Consider the following 19233-nt stretch of genomic DNA (forward strand, 5'->3'; position numbering starts at 1 on the left):
AATTTCATAACATTTGGTTGAGGCAAACTAAAGTAAGAGAACGGATATTTATAAAGGAGCATAACTCTAGAACGGTAAAAGTGAAGCCATCTAAATTCTAATTTGATCTGTGTTTTGTGGTAATAAGCATTGTGCATAAGTTTCATAACATTTGGTGGCGGCAAACTAAAGTTAGAGAACGGAAACTAATTTTGGGACGTACGTACGTACGAACGAACGGACGTTCAGACGGACAAGTAGATCGTGTGGTTATATCTGATGGATGTATAACAAATGATACTGTTTCTTCAGTTTGAAAAAGCAGGAATTGAAGACATATATGAAAAAAAATTGTGACACCAAAATGAACCTCTATAAATATATCGACGCATGCATAGATATTATGTAAACTGTAATATTTCAAACTTGTGTAAATTGTTGTTGATAATATTTGGATTGTCTAATGATATTTATTCTAACTAACTGTTATTTGTTCCTTTTCAGGTCTTGAGGTCATCCGAATGTGTATGAACCAAAGACTGCTTCATCTATGCGGACGTATATAATAAGACAAGTTTGAATCATAAACGACAGTGTCAATAATTTGACGCTCTTCTTTTGCTTTGTAAACAAAAGTATGTTCTAATTCTAATAAAACACGATGTGCACGTGTGTGGCAGGATAATTTTTTGTGGATTGAATATTCATTTGCATCTGTTGTTACGCATACATATTTTTTGTTCTCACTTATATATACTATTATCTCCTGCATTTTGTGTTGCAGACTATTCATTTTCATAGTGTCTTGAGCAAGACAATTTACTTTCAATTCTTTCCATGCCATGATGAGTTTATTTAGAATATAGTATCATTTTATATTATAGAAAATGTTATTGTACATTTGAGTATGATTTTATTGAATTCAATATAACAATCATTGAATATTATTCAGGAATATCTGAATATAATTCGGTGTGAATAACAGGAGGGTTGAAATACAAAACTTAAAACCATACAGAGGAGAAAGGCACCAGAATAGAAAATTGAACTCAAGGGTTTGAAACAAAACAAAAGGATAGTGATTTTAGGTAATCGTACGGTTTTCAACACTGAGCAAAACTTATACCGTATAGTCAGCTATAAAAACCCGGAGAAAACAAAATGTTCAACAATTTAAGCGAGAAAACTAAAGGTTTTGTTTATGACAAAACAATCCTCGTAAAACAAGTATGCCAGCTATGAACCGAACTACAGGCTTCTGGTATAATTTTGCAGTCTCAGATCTTTAGATACCAGTATAGTCGACTGATCTGTTATTTAACCGATTGTGTCCTATTCCCTGATTGTTATATTTGAAGTGTGAATTCATATGGCGGTTTGTATGCATAGCAGGAGACGCTTACCCTGTCGACACACCCGGCTTCGATCATTTAGTTCATGTAATTCCCTGTGGTTTTGTTTGTTATCATGAATTGAGCATCGATAAACATCTGTAGCCTTTATTTGGGACAGGCACATGAAGGCACACCATGTTTGTGAGAGCGTAACCCTGCAATAACCCGGGGCAGTGGTGTAACAGCACAACACTAGAACAAGCTGTACAAATAAGTTGGAAATGGTAAACTCAATAGATTGGAACGAAGCACAAACACGCATATCACATAAAATACAGAAGACATTAACCACCAATGTGAGAGTACTCGCCATTACTTAAAGCTAGTTAAAAGCCAATGTGCTTTGTCTATTTGCCATTTCGTTCTTCTTTGTTGACATATTTGTTTGTTTTTATAGTGACCAAGATTATAATACAATATTACCTACTGTTCCCCTATTTTTGACATTTTTTTACCTATTATGTCTGTTTGTTTTGTTCACACATTGTGGTCAATCTAATGGAATTTTATGCGACTATCATACAACTGAGAGGTTTAGCTAGCTATAAAACCAGGTTTAATCCACCATTTTCTACATAAGGAAATGCCTGTACCAAGTCGGGTTTCATTTTGCCATTTGATAAGGGACTTCCCGTTTTGAATTTTCCTTGGAGTTCGGTATTTTTGTTATTTTACTTTTTACAACTAATAAATACTAGTACTAGTAAGTCATGTTCTCCGAAAAAAAACATCAATCAATATATATATCCATCGGATTTAGTGAAAAGACGTCATAAACATGCTGAGAAAATCATGACCTTGACAAAATATAAGTGAACAGTATAAAAAGAAAAAGGATTATAAGTATTCGTAACTGTTTAGCAGTTTAAAAATACTGTTTAAACAAAGTTAGAAGTTAATTATCTCATGGTTTTGTTTAAGTTGTGAAATGAACAGTTTTCTCAATATATATTAAATGGGCACTAGCTGTCAAATTCATGTTCACCGATTTGACTCAATTTCTCATATTTGATTTATAACAAAGTAAAACATTTATCCAAATCATAAAAAGTCTAAAATAAACAATATTCCGAGCATGGGCTCGATAATATGTAGCTTCGTTTCGTGTGTATTTTAGTCTATATCGATCTCTAGCCAAGGGGTTAAATTGAAGTTCACATGAATACGGATTCAATGAGGTCGAATTATTCACTTGCAAGTGAATAATTCATCCTCAATGTTTCTTAGCTTATTTTGAGAATTGAACCATACTGGCTGCTTAAAGCGATATATTATTTCAATATTTCACTTTCATTAATGATTGAACAAAAAAAAACGTATTTTATATTTCTTATATATCTCGTAGCTGCTAGTGCCCCTTTAACAGATGATGGAATAAACTGTTGAGAGGAGGAGTGATGACATGTCTGAATTATTTGGTACATTAATGACCATTTAAATCACTTGCAGGTAATAATTTGTAGAACATACGCACAAAGTATTGTTGTCATCTGTTTTTTAATTTTTTTTTAAACTGCTTATGTGGAAAATTTAGACTTGAATAACACATAATTAAGAAACTGGTCACATATGTGTTATGATAGAAGTTTATTATGAGTTCACATCCATGGGAAAAATTCTGGTTATAACTGACAAATGAGGAATGAATTACTTTCTCTTTGTGGAAGGGAAAGTTGTCATTGTTTTATTTTTGTATGGCATTTTGCATAGTTTTTCAGAACAAGAATGCATATGCTGAAATGGCTCGCCTGCTTTACTTATCATAATAGAAGTTACTTGTATGTTGAAAGTCTGTTACAAGAAGGCTTTTCTACAAGTATCACATACAATTGATATAAATTATAAATTATCAATGTAAATGAGTCAAGGTCAGATGAACACTGCCGGACAGACATAAATAGTGATCAAAGGTACCAGGCTTATAATTTGATACGCCAGACTCGCGTTTCGTCTACATAAGACTCATCAGTGTTGCTCAGATCAAAATAGTTAGAAATCAAAAACAAGTACAAAGTTGAAGAGCATGTAAAAAGATGTGGTATGATTGCCACTTTACAATCATACCATACACAAAATATAATTAGCCTATTGCTTTTAGTATCTAAAATACAGACCTAATTAAGAACACTGATCATTGACCAATGCACCATAAAAATGGGGTCAAGGTCAGATCAAACCTCCCAGACAACATGTACACTATGCAATCATTCCATACACCAATCATAGTTGACCTATTGTTTATGGTACATCGTGTATCTTGGAAACAGACATATCCATGAACACTTTTAATATTGACCAATAAACCATGAAGACGAGGTCACGGTCAGAGGAAACCTGCATCAGACATGTACATCAAATTTACCAATAGGACCCTTTGGTTCAGTAGATTCCTATTGTAGCCCTGGGATATCATACCAACTGGGAGATATATACTCCAATATGCAGGCATTGCTGGAATGACCTCAATACTTCTGTTTTTTTTGTTGGGTTGAGGTCTCATTAGCGTGTAACCCACACCTCATTTTGTTCTCATTTATCAATGGAACTACCTTTAAACTGTTCTTTTGTGAGTTGTGGAAAGTTCTTTAAAAGTCATCTTAATAACTATGCTATCAGATCTTTGTATACTTTTGTCAGTACAAACTTTAATTTTTGTCAAACCTACGGACCTGAGGTAAGTAAATATAAGAAGATGTGGTATGAGTGCCAATGAGATAACTCTCCATCCAACAAGTCACAAATTGTAAAAGTAAACCATTATAGGTCAAAGTACGGCCTTCAACACAGAGCCTTGGCTCACACCGAACAACAAGCTATAAAGGGCCCCAAAAATGACTAGTGTAAAACCATTCAAAGACGAAAACCAACGGTCTAATCTATATAAAAAACGAGAAACGAGAAACACTTAAGAACCACATCAACAAATGACAACCACTGAACATCAGGTTCCTGACTTAAAACAGATGCAAACAAATGCAGCGTGTTTAAACTTTTAAAAGGCACAAACCTTAACCCTACCTGAAATAATAGTGTAACATCACAACATAGAAAGACACACTATAACATATCAATTGAAATGGCTTAACTCAATTAAGACCCATTTCAGCTAGTGTTGACAAATCAGAGTTTTGTAGCACCACTGTCCCAGGTAAGGGAAGGGTCGAGTGTGTAAAATCTTATTCACGATACCAGGTTTAAATTTTGAAACGACCGACACATGTTTCATCAGTGGAACTCGAATCAAAACAGTTGAAGGTCCAAATCAAATACAAAGTGAAAAGGCATTAAAAACTGAAAATTCCAGAAAGGTTATGCCAAATACGACAATATATTCCTAGAGGTAGAACACATAAGTGGTTCGAATTATTCAACATTTTATTAACAATAAACCATGACATACGATGTTTTTACTTCTTTATTGTAAAAAAATTGAAAGAACAAAATATAATGCTCCATCATCATAAAAAATCATTTCAATGAACATGCAACTCATTTAATATGTTCTAAAAATAGAAATGTAGTAATATATATATGTATATATATATTTATACCAAATCTGTATATATAAATACATAACAACCCGTTATTTTTGTTTCCAATTTACACAATAACACATAATTAGTCATCAACATTTTTTTTTTAATCTACTGTTACTTATTTCATTTCAAAAACAAAGTGAACACATAAAGATTACATTGTTATAGTTTTCATCAAATTATTTTAAAATCACCGCTTAAATCTATTTTTTTCTCAAATAATAAAATCATGTTTCATTACCTCCTGGGTAACCAGAAAAAAAATCAAATCTAAATACAATACTGTATATAAAACAAAAGAGAAAAAGGGAAACTTAATTGCTAAATGAAATTACTTAAGATATTCTATAGTGAATAGTAAAACCTAATAAATGGAAGAGGAAGGCAATCAAAAAAATTTGTCAACTCAACAAAACACTGAATAAAGGAAGATGTACATGTCATGCTAAATGTGATATGAATTTGTTGATCTATTTAATAATTTACAGAAAATATTTAGTTACAGGGAAATTCTAGTGGCGATTTTATCTTGGCACAAGTTTGACCATGTTAATTACTACTAAAATTGTCATGAAATAAATAACGGTGATATCACTGCTACTCTGAGATGAAGAACAGCATTAAAACCATTGTTCCTTTGCATTGCGATTTGTGGAGTACATGTAGATATTTTGTGTCATATCCTTTCTTTACCTTTATAAAGAAACTTAAACAAACAAGAAGATAGATAGAAAGAAAGAAACATCAATTTGTGAAGTACATGTAGGTATTTTGTGTCATATCCTTCCTTTACCTTTATCAAGAAACTTAAACAAACAATAAGATAGATAGAAAGAAAGAAACATCAATGAAGCCTGAGTACAACTACGCCATTAATAAAATAATAAAATAACAAAAGCTTTAAAATCAGAACCACAAAGTAAGATATTATAACAATAACTAACAACTGGCAGTACAATCTACATGTATAATCAATGCTGCATTTTATAGTAAATTATCTCCCCTCATTAAGGGGATAAAACCAACAGTACCAATGGATTGTTCTCTGAATGGTATGGTGTATTAGATGACTGAAATAATGAAAATAATTCATTTATTTCAGATGAGTACATTTAATTTGATAATACAGTTGTTGATGCATACTATATAATATGTCAAACCAAAAATGTTCTACTAAAACATTAAAAGTACTCCAAACCTAACATTAATCGTTACTCTATTTCTATAGAACATAGAACAAATAAAACTGTTAGGAAGGATTGGAAAACAAGTGACTAGTCACCAATATAAATAACACATAGATGAGAGGGGGATAGAGCAGATTGTAACCCCAAGAAAAACATGTCAACTGAGGCGAAGCCGAGGTTGACAATGTTCATTCGAGGGGTACCAATCTGCTCTATCCCCCTATATGCTATGTGTTATTTAATTTATTATATTGACTGTTCTATCATTGTTGTCTTTTTTAAAAATTGAAAGTACTATGACATCGCGTACATAACAACGTTACAGTTATTAGAATCAAAGCATTTTTGGTGCTGTGATCCAGCCATTTTTGAGCTATGGGTAGTCCAACATTTTTTCTGATCTCATTTTTAATCAAATTTGTTCACTGACGGAAAGACTGGAAGAGTTGTGTGTATAATTTAGAATCATATTCTCAGGTATTGTGATGAACAAAAAAAAATTTGATATATCAAACTTGCATTAAATTCAGAATGATTTTAGGATTTTTTTTTAAAGTTGATAAAACTAGCTTGTCTCCCTAAATTTACTCATCTTAAAATCATTTATTGATTTTTGATAAAAATTATATGACACTAAACATGAATGGATTTATTTCATTTCCCTAATCTAATTCAAAAAATTGTAGTCAATGGCCTAAAGATGTAGAATTTCTCAGCATTGATACAATTGTTTTGATATTTCAATTTTTAGAAGGGGTACTGATTTTTTATATCTTCTTTTTTTCAATTAAATAATTTTGGCATGATTAGGAACAAAAATCCTCAAATGAAGGTGTAGTTTATTTATTTTTTTTTCGTTGAAGTTTGACTTAATAATTTCCTGAAAGAGGCATTAAAAATGCGCTTTTTCAGTAACAAATATTAAAGAAATACTTTTTCAATTTAAACTGATGTTCTTATTTTATTGAGAAAAAATGATTTCCTGTATTCAAATATCCATGTAAAAATACCTTACACTGTTAGATAGCAATATAGGTTAGAGATAAGCAATTTTGTTTAATGATTAAAGGAAAGTAATGATAATAGTAACTTAAATTAACCTAAATTATTGACTAATATTAGATGTATATAACAATGATTTTACAAGTACAAGTAAAATAGACCCTGCTTGCATTTGTTATACATATTTTGTTTTTTGTCTTTCCTTTGCAAAAGATGCATCTTTTTAATCATAATCATCATTCATTTATGAGACATAATTTACAGAATAATTTTATGTAGTATAGATCAAAAGTGATTGAAGACACAATTAGTGAGGTCAGTATTGTGTATTCAATTATGTAATACAAGATATATTTACTCTGGTCTGATCAGATTGGCATTAAAGTGGAGGTGATCCAGTTAGGGTAATTCTTTGTAAATTATGACAGTTATCTATCATACTTTACTGTATCTGTACTCTTACTTGCCTAAGGAAGGAATTGGAATAATAGCATTTCAAAAAAGTGTGGGAATCAACTTTGATATCAATACACATCTTGTACAAAATTTTATTCAAGAACTTACACAAGCATAAGATATTGATAAAAATACTTTCATAAATCTTACCAACTGATTAAATTTAATACATTACTTTTTCACATTAATTCATAAATAGTAGTTTATTATAAATTTTGATTCACAACGGAACTATATATGCAAGTGTAATTATAAAATAAAGCACCTGTTCGCCCAATATTTTCTTAATTTAAGGGCAAATAACGTCAAAAGTTGGCAGTAGATGATTAAAATGGTTCATAATAAATTGCTTCGCCGAGCGCAGCTGGATACGACCGCAGAGGTCCAACCCTGAACAGTTGGGGCAAAAATGGACGCAATATTGATACAGGTCTGAATTTGGATTGTAATTAAATATTTGACACATAAAAGGTTTCTGACACAGAATAACTGTAGTCAATGAACTTAGAATTGGTTATATGATTTGAATTTATATTCAATTTTTTGCTTTTGTGCAATACACTTTGCTGTTGCGAATTGACCCTCCCCCCACAAAAAAAAATAAAAAAATCACCCCCCCCTTTTTTTTGCTTTTGTGCAATACACTATGCTGTTGCCTATTAACCAATGTGTCTTTGGATGACGACGACGCCAACATCATACCAATATACGACCGCAAAATTTTTTTGCGGTCGTATAAAAATTCTGCAAGTCATAAAAACACATAATTAGTTTCATGATATGTCTTCAACTTAGAATTCTGCACCATTTCCAAATCAGGAGTGATCACATAGATCCAGCATGGTTGAATCAAAAACAACAGAAGTGAAACAAAATGTGTTTTTTAATTTTGACAGTCTATGAAAAAGTTCTGAGGCAAAAACATAGAACTGGAGCATTGTCTTTTATTGATCTATGTAAATTCAATTCATTGTCGTTTAAATTATTGATTTTCCAAATCAGGAGTGATCCCATATATCCAGCATGGCTGAATAAAAAACAACAGAAGTGAAACAAAATGTGTTTTTTAATTTTGACAGTCAATGAAAAAGTTCTGAGGCAAAAACATAGAACTGGAGCATTGTCTTTTATTTATCGATGTAAATTCAATTCATTGTCCTTTAAATTATCAATCTTTGATTGGTCTGCACAAGAGGGTGGCATTCAAAAAATTGTCTCCAGCTGAGCCATGTGATAGAGTAAATTATCTCCCTCGTATTAGCCAATCAAAAGCTTGCATTTTACATTGAAATATAATAATACAAATTATTCCCTTGGTTTGTGGTGGTAACTGATAGCATTCCTATTTGTTTAGGGAACAAACTGATTTGTTATGACAAATAACTGTTTCACCTTGGTGTCTGGAGACAACTGAAAGCTTTCTCTATTCATTCCACCCCTGATCAGAATAATCAAACTACCCTTTTTCTTTCAAGATCAAAACACACTGTTGGATTCAGTATTGATCTCAGGTAGTGTTGTTCATATATCCAATCTCAAACATAAATGAGGACAAAATTGCTATCAATGCCATTCATTTTCTCAAGTCGTAAATCTGTTTCTATTCAAAATAATAAATTTTGTAGCATTCCTGTATAGTCACTATATTTTGCTTAAACAAATGAATATCTCTCGTCTTTATAGAAGTGCTAAGGTACATATTATTTTAAAGACTGTTTTTAAGAACTCAGAACAAGCTAACAACATGTTATGAAATTATAAATAACTGTTTAGAAAAAAATAACTTCAGTTAGAGAAATATATTTATAACAAACAATGCAATTCTATATGAAGAATAAACTGCTTCACTGAGCGCAGCTGGATACGCCTGCAGAGGTCCAACCCTTAACAGTTGGGGCAAAAATGGACACAATATTCAAGCTTGATACAAGTCTGAATTTGGATTGTAATTAAATATTTGACATATTATAGGTTTCTGAATAAATGTAGTCAAAGAACTTGAAATTGGTTATATGAATTGAATTTATATTCAATTAAAGATTTCTTGCTGTTGTGCAATAAACTGTGCTGTTGCGCAATACTTAGTAAATATGTTGTCAGACTATAAACAAATAAAATTCAATTAATTCTCAATGTCATATTAGAAATTTATGAAAATGTAAAGGGAGCTTACATCAATAGATATAACCAATTCACCAAAGTTTCATGAGAATTGCTGACAGCATTTTTGAGTTATTGTCCAAAAACTGGAAAATCCCCCCTTTTTTAATGAACAAAACCCCATAACTCAGAAATGATAAATGAAAAATTTATAAAATTCTAAACGGAGCTTACATCAATAGATATAAACAATTCACCAAAGTTTCATAAGAACTGCTGAAGTTATTGTCCGAAAACTGGAAAATCCCCAATTTTTTAATGAATAAAACCCCATAACTCAGAAATGATAAATGAAAAATTTATAAAATTCTAAACGGAGCTTACATCAATAGATATAAACAATTCACCAAAGTTTCATAAGAACTGCTGAAAGCATTTTTGATTTTTTGTCTGAAAACTGGAAAATCCTCCTTTTTTTATGAATAAAACCCTGTAACTTGGAAATGTAAAGTCTAAAAATTAAATATATAAAAATCGAAAGGGAGCTCATGTCAATAGATATAAACAATTCACCACAATTTCTTGCAAGTTGGTGAAAGCATTCTTGAGATATTGTCCGAAAACTAGAAAATCCCCCTTTTTTGAATGAATAAAACCCCATAACTCGAAAACGTAAAATCTAAAAATTTATAAAAATCGAAAGTGAGCTCATGTCAATAGATATAAACAATTCACCACAATTTCTTGCAAGTTGGTGAAAGCATTCTTGATTTAATGTCAGAAAACTGGAAATTCACCCTTTTTTTAATGAATAAAACCCCACAACTCGGAAACGTAAAATCTAAAATTTATAAAAAACGAAAGGGAGCTCACGTCAATAGATATAAACAATTCACCAAAGTTTTATGCAAATTGGTTAAAGCGTTTTTGAGTTAATGTCCGACATGTTGACGACGGACGGACGGACAGACAGTCAACGGTATACCATAATACGTCCCGTAAACAGGCGTATAAAAAATGACTGGAAAATCAGGGAAAATACCCAGTCTCCTTTCAATTTGAATAGATGATAACAGGAACACTTGGTTTCAACTGAAGCCTTTTGCACCTTGAGACATGTTTCCTCACATGATGTTTTTATTTTATTAAAATCTTGAACAAAGTTGAACAGTTCTTCTAAAATGTTTTACATGTACTTTATCTTTGTTTTGTGCTCAAATCTTTCCATACCATTAACAGCTGAACTATAAACCAACCACAAAATGTTTGTCCTTCTGTTACGACATACCTACAACAAAATCAGTTTAATTATGAAGAAAAGGAGATGTGGCGTATATTCAATGTGAGAACAAACCAATAACAAAAAGTTTTTTTTTTAAATACATTTAGAGGGCAACAGTCAATTGATTCCTATTATTTTAAGAAATCAATTGCATTCTGTTTAAGAGAAAATTATTGTGCATATATTTACTGTGCATTTCTGAAACAGCAATTATTATATGATATATTAATGCTATTCCAGAATTACAAGATTAAATTATGCAGTTCCAGTAAACCTTATAAATAATACCAGAAACATTTTTTAAAACAAACATTTGTAAATATTGTTCTTGTCCTATTGCACTGTAGCTATTAATAGAATCATGGCAATAATTTCAAAATTCACTATTCTTATACTTAGCTTTCTTTCAAAAAAATGCTATCCATGTCATTACATGTAAATTACGTATGTGTATGACCAATCTCTGAATAAAACATACTATAAAACTATGTGGTTGTCATGTCACAAAATACTTTTACAGAATAATATAATCTTATAGTATGTCTAACAATAGATCTTAACTAAATAACTATTGGTGCTCGACAAATATGTGTAAGAGAAAACGATTTGAGATTGAATTAATGTAAACCACTATTATAGATCTGCCGTAAACACCCTGTCTATGAATGGACAAACAATTTAAGAAGTTGACTTTCCTGACTTGGAAATTGTAAGATTATTAATAAAATGGAACTAATTATTTTGTTTTGGGTAAATTTTGGGAAATTAACTACATACAATCCTACAGAGTTGTATTTTCATGAAAAACAAACCTTCCATCATTTCAAATGTTGTTAATGGAGACAGAGGTCACACAGATTCCTATCTAATATCATATTCAAATTAAATATTTGGAGTAAAACTCACATTGCTGACTCTCTACTGCATCTAACATCATTTTAAATTTAGATTTAGGATTAGCTGTTAATGAAGATGGTGAATCATACTCCACAACCTGCAAACAAACATATCAGTGTCAATCAAAATTACCCTATAACATCACAAAACTAGATGTGTTGGAACGACAAGAATTGCCCGCTTGCAAAAAAAGCTTGAAGCCATTTTAGGAGTGGAAATTTGAGAATGAAAGTCCATATAACTGTTATTTCACGAAATTTTCAAAATCCAAAGCCTGTAATTTCTGCAAAAATCAGCTGAGCAGAATCAAACATTAATTCAATCTGTAACTCATCATAGTAGATTCACATACTAAAAATCAGCTCAATATGTGACGGCGTTTAGAAAAAAAGTCCGTATAACTGTTATTTTCATGAAATTATCAAAGTCCACAGCCCGTTATTTTCAGCAGAAATCAGCGAAGCGGAACCAAACGTAAACTCGATCTGTAACTCATGATAGTAGACTCACATACCAAAAATCAGATCAATATGTGAAGGCCTTTAGAAAAAAGTCTCTATAACTGTTCGCTGCGGAATGACGGACAAATGTAAAACTATATGGCCTGACCACTTAGCAGGGGGGCCATAAAAAAAAGTCACAATGCAACAGGAATTATACAGCAAGGTCACAAAAAATGTGTAAGGGGTTCCACAGAACCCTGTGTCTTGCCTGCGATTGATGCTGTCAGTGTAAAAGTGTAATGTTAACTTAAAAAGTGAGTCCATTTATCAGTAAAATACAAAATTTAAAAAAAAATCCAAACTTTTTCTTTAGATGCTATTTCATGGTCTTGAAGATTAGCTTCTGTCCAAGTTTCATAACAATCTGTGAAGGTTTGCAAATTTATCATGTTTAAAAAAGTTTAATCCCAGACTGACTGTAAAGGTTAACTGTAAAAAACTAAGTCCATCTATCAGAAAAAAAACTGAAAATGAAAAAAAATTCAAAGATTTGCTTCAGACATTATCTCTTAATCATAAAAAAGCTTCTGCCAAAGTTTCATAAAATTCTATGAAAGTTTGATAAGTAATTGATGTGTAACAAACTTTTACAGTGTAATAGACTGTATCTATTTGTTAACTGTAAAAAAAAACTAAGTCCATTTATCAGTTAAATATGGAAAAATGAAAATATTTATTTTTAAAAATGTGCTCTTGATACTGTCTTTTGGTCATAACTAAGCTTCTGTCCAAAGGAGTAGGTCCGGTAAGACACCTTTTTGGCCCCAAAATATAGCATTTTAAAAAATTGTTAAAAATGTAAACTTTTAGTGTTTTTTTTTTTGGAAAGTAGAATACTTTTGTTACATAAATATGGGCTTGTTTTTGACATTACACTGCACATGTATCAGGTTCTAGCATCAATAATTCATGCAAAATTACTGAAATCTTCACAATTTTAGCATTTGTGCTAATTTTAGACGGTTTTTGTCTAAAATGGAAGTGGTTGCACTTGTGTTCAGTCTTAATATTCAAATATATGTTGTAATTGATGATGATACATAACATATATAAAGGTTGAGACTGAACACAAATGGGGCCACTTCCATTTTAGACAAAAACATCTATAAAGTGACGTTTTGTGGCATATTTGATAGATTTTTCATATTTAAGCTTGAATTTGAGCATCTTTAATGACCAAATCAGTTCAAATATTTTACCTAATCTAATTGAATCAACTGAAGAAGACACTTAAGTGTTTAAAAAATGTTGAAAATCTTTCATAAGATGTACTTTAAATTTTAGGCCAAAACGAGCCCTTACCGGACCTTCTCCTTTCATAAAGTTCCATAAAGGATTGACAAAGTAATGGATTACTGAAAAACTTTCACCTCAGACTAAATCTGAATGTTAACTGTAAAAAAAACTAAGTCCACTTATCAGTAAAATACGGAAAATTAAATTAAATATTTTCCAAATTTTGCTCTGGAAACTGTATTTTGGTCATAAACAAGCTTCTGTCCAAATTTCCTAAAATTCCATGAAAGATTGACATAGTTATTGATGTCTAAAACAAGAGGCTCTCAAGAGCCTGAATCACTCACCTGTATTTCAGAGGAGAAGATTTTTAAATGTTAGCAAACTTGATGAACAAATTGTGTAAAATTGTCTTTAAAGGGCAATAACTCCTTAAGGGGTCAATTGACAATTTTGGTCAGATTAACTTTTTTGTAGATCTTACTTTGCTGAACATTATTGCAGCTTACAGTTTATATCTATCTATAATAATATTCAAGATAATAACAAAAAACTGCAAAATTTTGTTAAAACTACCAATTTGGTGGCAGAAACCCAACAATGGCTTGTTCGATTCATCTGATAATTTCATGGCCGATAGATCTTGACCAATTGAACAATTTTACCCCATGTCAGATTTGCTCTAAAAGCTTTAGTTTTTTGAGATATAAGCCAAAAACTGCATTTGACCCTTATGTTCTATTTTTAGCCATGGTGGCCATGTTTGTCAATGGATCAAAACTTCGAATACATATTATAAACAAGATACCCTAAGGAACATTTAGTTAAAGTTTAAAGGTAATTGGCCCAGTAGTTTCAGAGGAGATTTTTAAATGTTAGCAAACTTGATGAACAAATTGTGTAAAATTGTCTTTAAAGGGCAATAACTCCTTTAGGGGTCAATTGACAATTATGGTCTTATTAACTTTTTTGTAGATCTTACTTTGCTGAACATTATTGCTGTTTACAGTTTATATCTATCTATAATAATATTCAAGATAACAAAAAACTGCAAAATTTCCTTAAAACTACCAATTTAGTGGCAGCAACCCAACAATGGGTTGTTCCATTCGTCTGAAAATTTCAGGGCTGATAGATCTTGACCAATTGAACAATTTTACCCCAGTCAGATTTGCTCTAAAAGCTTTAGTTTTTAAGATATAAGCCAAAAACAAACTGCATTTGACCCCTATGTTCTATTTTTAGCCATGGTGGCCATGTTTGTCGATGGATCAAAACTTCGAATACAATTTATAAACTAGATACCCTAAGGAACATTTAATTAAAGTTTGAAGGTATTTGGCCCAGTAGTTTCAGAGGAGAAGATTTTTTAAATAGTTTACAACGACAGACGACAGATGCGAAGTGATGGCATAAGCTCACATGGGGCCTTTTGGGCCCCGGTGAGCTAAAAACTTTAACCACAAACTACCACCGCCACCGCCAGAATCTACGATCACTATGTCTCACTTTCGCGACTTAAATGTCCCAGGCTCGACAAAAATGGCCTGAAATAACAGGAATTATATGTTAATGTCCCAGGAAATGAACTGAAAGAACAGTATTAATACAGTAATGTCACAACAAATGGACTGAAATGAAAGAAATTAAACAAAAAATGGAGAAATAAAACAAATGATACAGTAATGTCACAAGAAATGGTGTCACAATATTACCATGGGAAAAAAGGGGAGAAGAAACCAGGGAGCAAATAATTAATGAAAGAAAAAAGGAAGAAAAATAGTTTAAAAGACACTGCATAGAAATTTAACCTTGTTGTAACATTTGAAACCATTCACTGATAGATCATGTTTTTTTAACAAAAAAACTTATTTTGACAAGGTCATTTTTAATTAACTATGTTTTATGGAGTTAATCTAACACAGAACATATCACAGTTAGGAAAAACACTTAACATTGACACTCATATTTTTAACCACCCTCTTTCCCTTGCTTTCTAACAAATATGGTTTACTGTTTGTGTCATGTATGTGCAAATGTATGGAAACAGAATCTTGAAATATAATCTCTTTTTTGTGTAACCATGGCAACAATCGGCAGCTATTTGATACAAAATATTGCAAAAAGGGGGTGAAAATGTCACAATAGTCTCTAAATTTGGTCCAAAGTAGAATTTCAATCCATTTGAGTGATAATTGACATTTATCTATCAAGAGGTCAAATAAACTCATATGCATTTCACCTCATTTTTCCATAAAATTGAATTGAAAAGTCTGAGCGTAAAATATTTGTTGGAAAATAAAATAATAATTTCTTGACCTCTGGGCGGTAAGGATGTGAAAATACGGACTGTCAAACAGAAAATGGCCTACAAAACATGTAAAAAACATTCTTCATGTTCATAAAAACCCATTTTGAAGGCTATATTATTCTTCAACTTTCTAAAAATCAATTTTATTGCACAATAACTTTCATATTTGAAAAATGCACCAGGGCCAAAATGTGAAACTAAACTCCTAACTGTGTATTGCTACCGAACATATCACAATTCAAAAACAAAAATCTTATCTAAACTTAGTATATTACATACCCGACCATCCTCCATGACTAATATTCTATTACAGCTAAGTACAGTGTTTAATCTGTGTGCTATAATTAACATTGTACAGTCTGAAAATGCTTCTTTTATTGTGGTTTGTACAAACGAATCTGTTTCTGTATCTATTGCTGCTGTAGCTTCATCTAAAATCAATATCTGTTGAGGAAACATGTTCAAATTAGTATAATATTGGTAAGACAGCAATCCAACACAATATATAAAAGTATAGCGTATGAAATTCTCAGGCAAGGCAAATTATCTTAAAAAAAAACGGTGGTACACTTTGTAAATAATGAATATTGAATAAAGTCTCCCCTTGCATATTTTATTATCACAAGTGCACTATTTAAATGTTCTCCTCTTTTGTTCATTCTTAAAAAATCGTTTAATTTATAAAAATCTTGATAGTTATTTTTGTGTATTTCTTGTCTAATTGATATATGATCAACGTCTCCTGTTATTTATACCACGTATCATACATCAGAACAGTTAGATTAGTTTTGATCTTCCCTTGCTATTAGACTCTCTGATTAATAACTGTCATTTTTCAAACAAATAAATGTCCCTGATATATATCATACCTTACTATGTCTCAATAAAGCTCTTGCTAAACACATTAGCTGTCTCTCTCCTACAGAAAAATTCTCTCCATTTTCAACAACTGTAGAGTCCAATTGAGAATCTAAAGCAGCTATCTGCAAACACATTTTTAAAGTTTGATTTTTGCTGTTATAACTGCTGTTGACACTATCAAATGTTTTTTTTTTATAAACACCTAATTGTGGTTTTACTGAAGGGCTTACTGGATTTAGTTTATTGTTTTTGCTTTCGCATTTGACAAGCTATAGAGCAATCCTTTAAAATTCATGTCACTTACACAGGAATCATGGAATATTTTGAACTTTTTAAAAGTGACATACAATTCACATTTTTTTTTATCTGTAAATCGTTGCAGCACTTTTTGTCCATTTTCCAATTACAGATTTTTGTTTCAAATTTTATATTTTTTTAGGAAGCAAAGGCTCATGTGAAATAGTTAACAAAAGCATAAGTACATCTAAAACAATAAAAATAGGGCTATTGCATGAGCTCGCAAGTCCAATATATATATATTTTACAAGAGATAACATTAACGGTACCACTTTTACTGCACCAGATGTGCATTTCAGATGGGTGACTGTTGCTTTAAAGATATGCTACATCTTTACTTAAGTGTAAAGATCTATCTTTAATATAACAGATCTTGAATGATGTATGTAAACAATACTCACTGTATCTTTTATGTGACACTTCTCTAATGCTTCCCATAAATCTGAATCTTTATGTTCTTGAAAGGGATCCAGGTTATATCTAAACAAACAAAATACCAAATGTTATTTCAAACATATATCTTATTTATTGAAAGCAACAAGTGATCATACTTATGATGTCTTCTTCTGAACACTGTTATCAGACCTGTAGCCAGGGTCTCTCAGAGGGTGATATTGGGGTTCTGGCACTCTGACTCTAATAGTAAAACTTCAACCTGAATCTCAACTTTAGTAGTCTTAATAAAAAAAAAACTTCTTTTTTTTCTTTAAAACTTTTTATTTATATCTTAGAGAAATGAAGGATTCAGAGCAAATGCAATGTGATTTCCATTATAATTAACCTATGATATAAGTTTCATAAAATTCTGGCAATAATTGTAAACATGAGAACGCTGACAATGTAATTTTCCATATAATCAATGTTTCCAAGGGGCCTAACTCTTTTAAAAATAATTGATCAGCACTGATTTTTGAACTCGTCAAAGACATTGGTGATATATACCTATAATATAAATTTCATAAAAATCTGGCAAGAATTGTACACATTAGAGTGCTAACAATGCAATTTTCCATATAATTAATGTTTCCAAGGGCATAACTCTTTAAAATGAATGATCAGCACTAATTTTCGAACTTGTCCAAGACACTGCTGATATAAACCTATGCTATAAGTTTCATACAGATCTGGCAAGAAAAGTACACATGAGAGTGGTAATGATGCAAAAGAGGGGCGAAAGATACCAGAGGGACATTCAAACTCATAAATCGAAAATAAACTGACAACGCCATGGCTAAAAAAGAAAAAGACAAACAGACAAACAATAGTACACAAAACACAACATAGAAAACTAAAGACTAAGCAGCACGAACCCTACCAAAAACTGGGGGTGATCTCAGGTGCTCCGGAAGGGTAAGCAGATCCTGCCCCACATGTGGCACCCGTCGTGTTGCTCATGTTAGTACAAACCAGTTAACAAGTCTAATTCGGTAGGTCACATTCGTGACAAGGGAATGGGATTGTAGTTACGACATTAGGAACATATCCACTATCATCTGTGAAACGGATATTCCATAACGGTGAACCAACTCTTGATGGCGTCCATAAAATTGACGAAGGGATGATTTCAACTTCACTATTTGGAACTCTTGGTTTAATAGCTTCTTTGTGAAAATTTTCCATATAATTAATGTTTCCACGGGCCACAACTCTTTTAAAAATGATTGATTGGCACTGATTTTCAAACTTGTCCAAGACATTGCTAATATACGCCTATGATATAAGTTTCATAAAAATCTGGCAATAATTGTACAAATGAGAGCTCTAACAATGCAATTTTCTATATAATAATGTTTCCAAGGGGCATAACTCTTTTAAAAATAATTGATCGGCACTGACTTTCAAACTTGTCCAAGACATTGCTGATATAAACCTATGATATAAGTTTCATAAAAATCTGGCAAGAATTGTACACATGAGAGCGCTAATAAGACCAGACAGACAGATGCACAGACGGACGGAAGACCAGTATTTCTATGTCCAACGCAACGCATTGCGCGGTGGACAACTAGTATTTTTTTTGTTATCAAGGGGGTGGTTCAGGGCATCCAAACACTTACCCCCTGGCTATGGGTGTGATTATAACAATAACAAGAATGGGCATACTATCATGCTAAGCATACCCCCAATCGTTATTCAATGTATGTGAAAGTAGGAAGTAAGTGTCTGACAGATCCTTTTAGTGCAAATGCATT

General features: G+C 31.6%; 2 protein-coding genes across 4 annotated transcripts in view; both read right to left on the reverse strand.

The window, feature by feature from the left end:
• Nucleotides 1–4770: 4770 nt before the first annotated feature.
• Nucleotides 4771–19233, reverse strand: part of LOC127699226 (ATP-binding cassette sub-family C member 5-like) — a 173856-nt gene continuing 159393 nt past the window's right edge. Inside the window, exon 33 of the mRNA XM_052202981.1 lies at nucleotides 4771–6107. The gene's annotated coding sequence lies outside the window, so the exon portion shown is untranslated. The remainder of the gene's footprint in view (nucleotides 6108–19233) is intronic.
• LOC127737478 (ATP-binding cassette sub-family C member 5-like) overlaps nucleotides 4771–19233 on the reverse strand; it is a 73720-nt gene continuing 59257 nt past the window's right edge. Inside the window, exons 29-34 of one of the 3 annotated variants that reach the window (XM_052248197.1) lie at nucleotides 17443–17521; nucleotides 16753–16866; nucleotides 16163–16327; nucleotides 11843–11930; nucleotides 10885–10942; nucleotides 4771–5979 (exon numbers count right to left, since the gene is read on the reverse strand). In XM_052248197.1, the coding sequence (XP_052104157.1) occupies nucleotides 10932–10942; nucleotides 11843–11930; nucleotides 16163–16327; nucleotides 16753–16866; nucleotides 17443–17521 (457 nt within the window). In that variant the 3' untranslated portion in view covers nucleotides 4771–5979; nucleotides 10885–10931. Of the gene's footprint in view, nucleotides 5980–10854; nucleotides 10943–11842; nucleotides 11931–16162; nucleotides 16328–16752; nucleotides 16867–17442; nucleotides 17522–19233 lie in introns of those variants that run through there. The other 2 variants (XM_052248198.1, XM_052248199.1) reach the window with 2 other exon arrangements.

The sequence above is a fragment of the Mytilus californianus genome, unplaced genomic scaffold (genome assembly GCF_021869535.1).
Source record: "Mytilus californianus isolate M0D057914Y unplaced genomic scaffold, xbMytCali1.0.p SCAF_4, whole genome shotgun sequence".
Taxonomy (NCBI): Eukaryota; Metazoa; Mollusca; class Bivalvia; order Mytilida; family Mytilidae; genus Mytilus; species Mytilus californianus.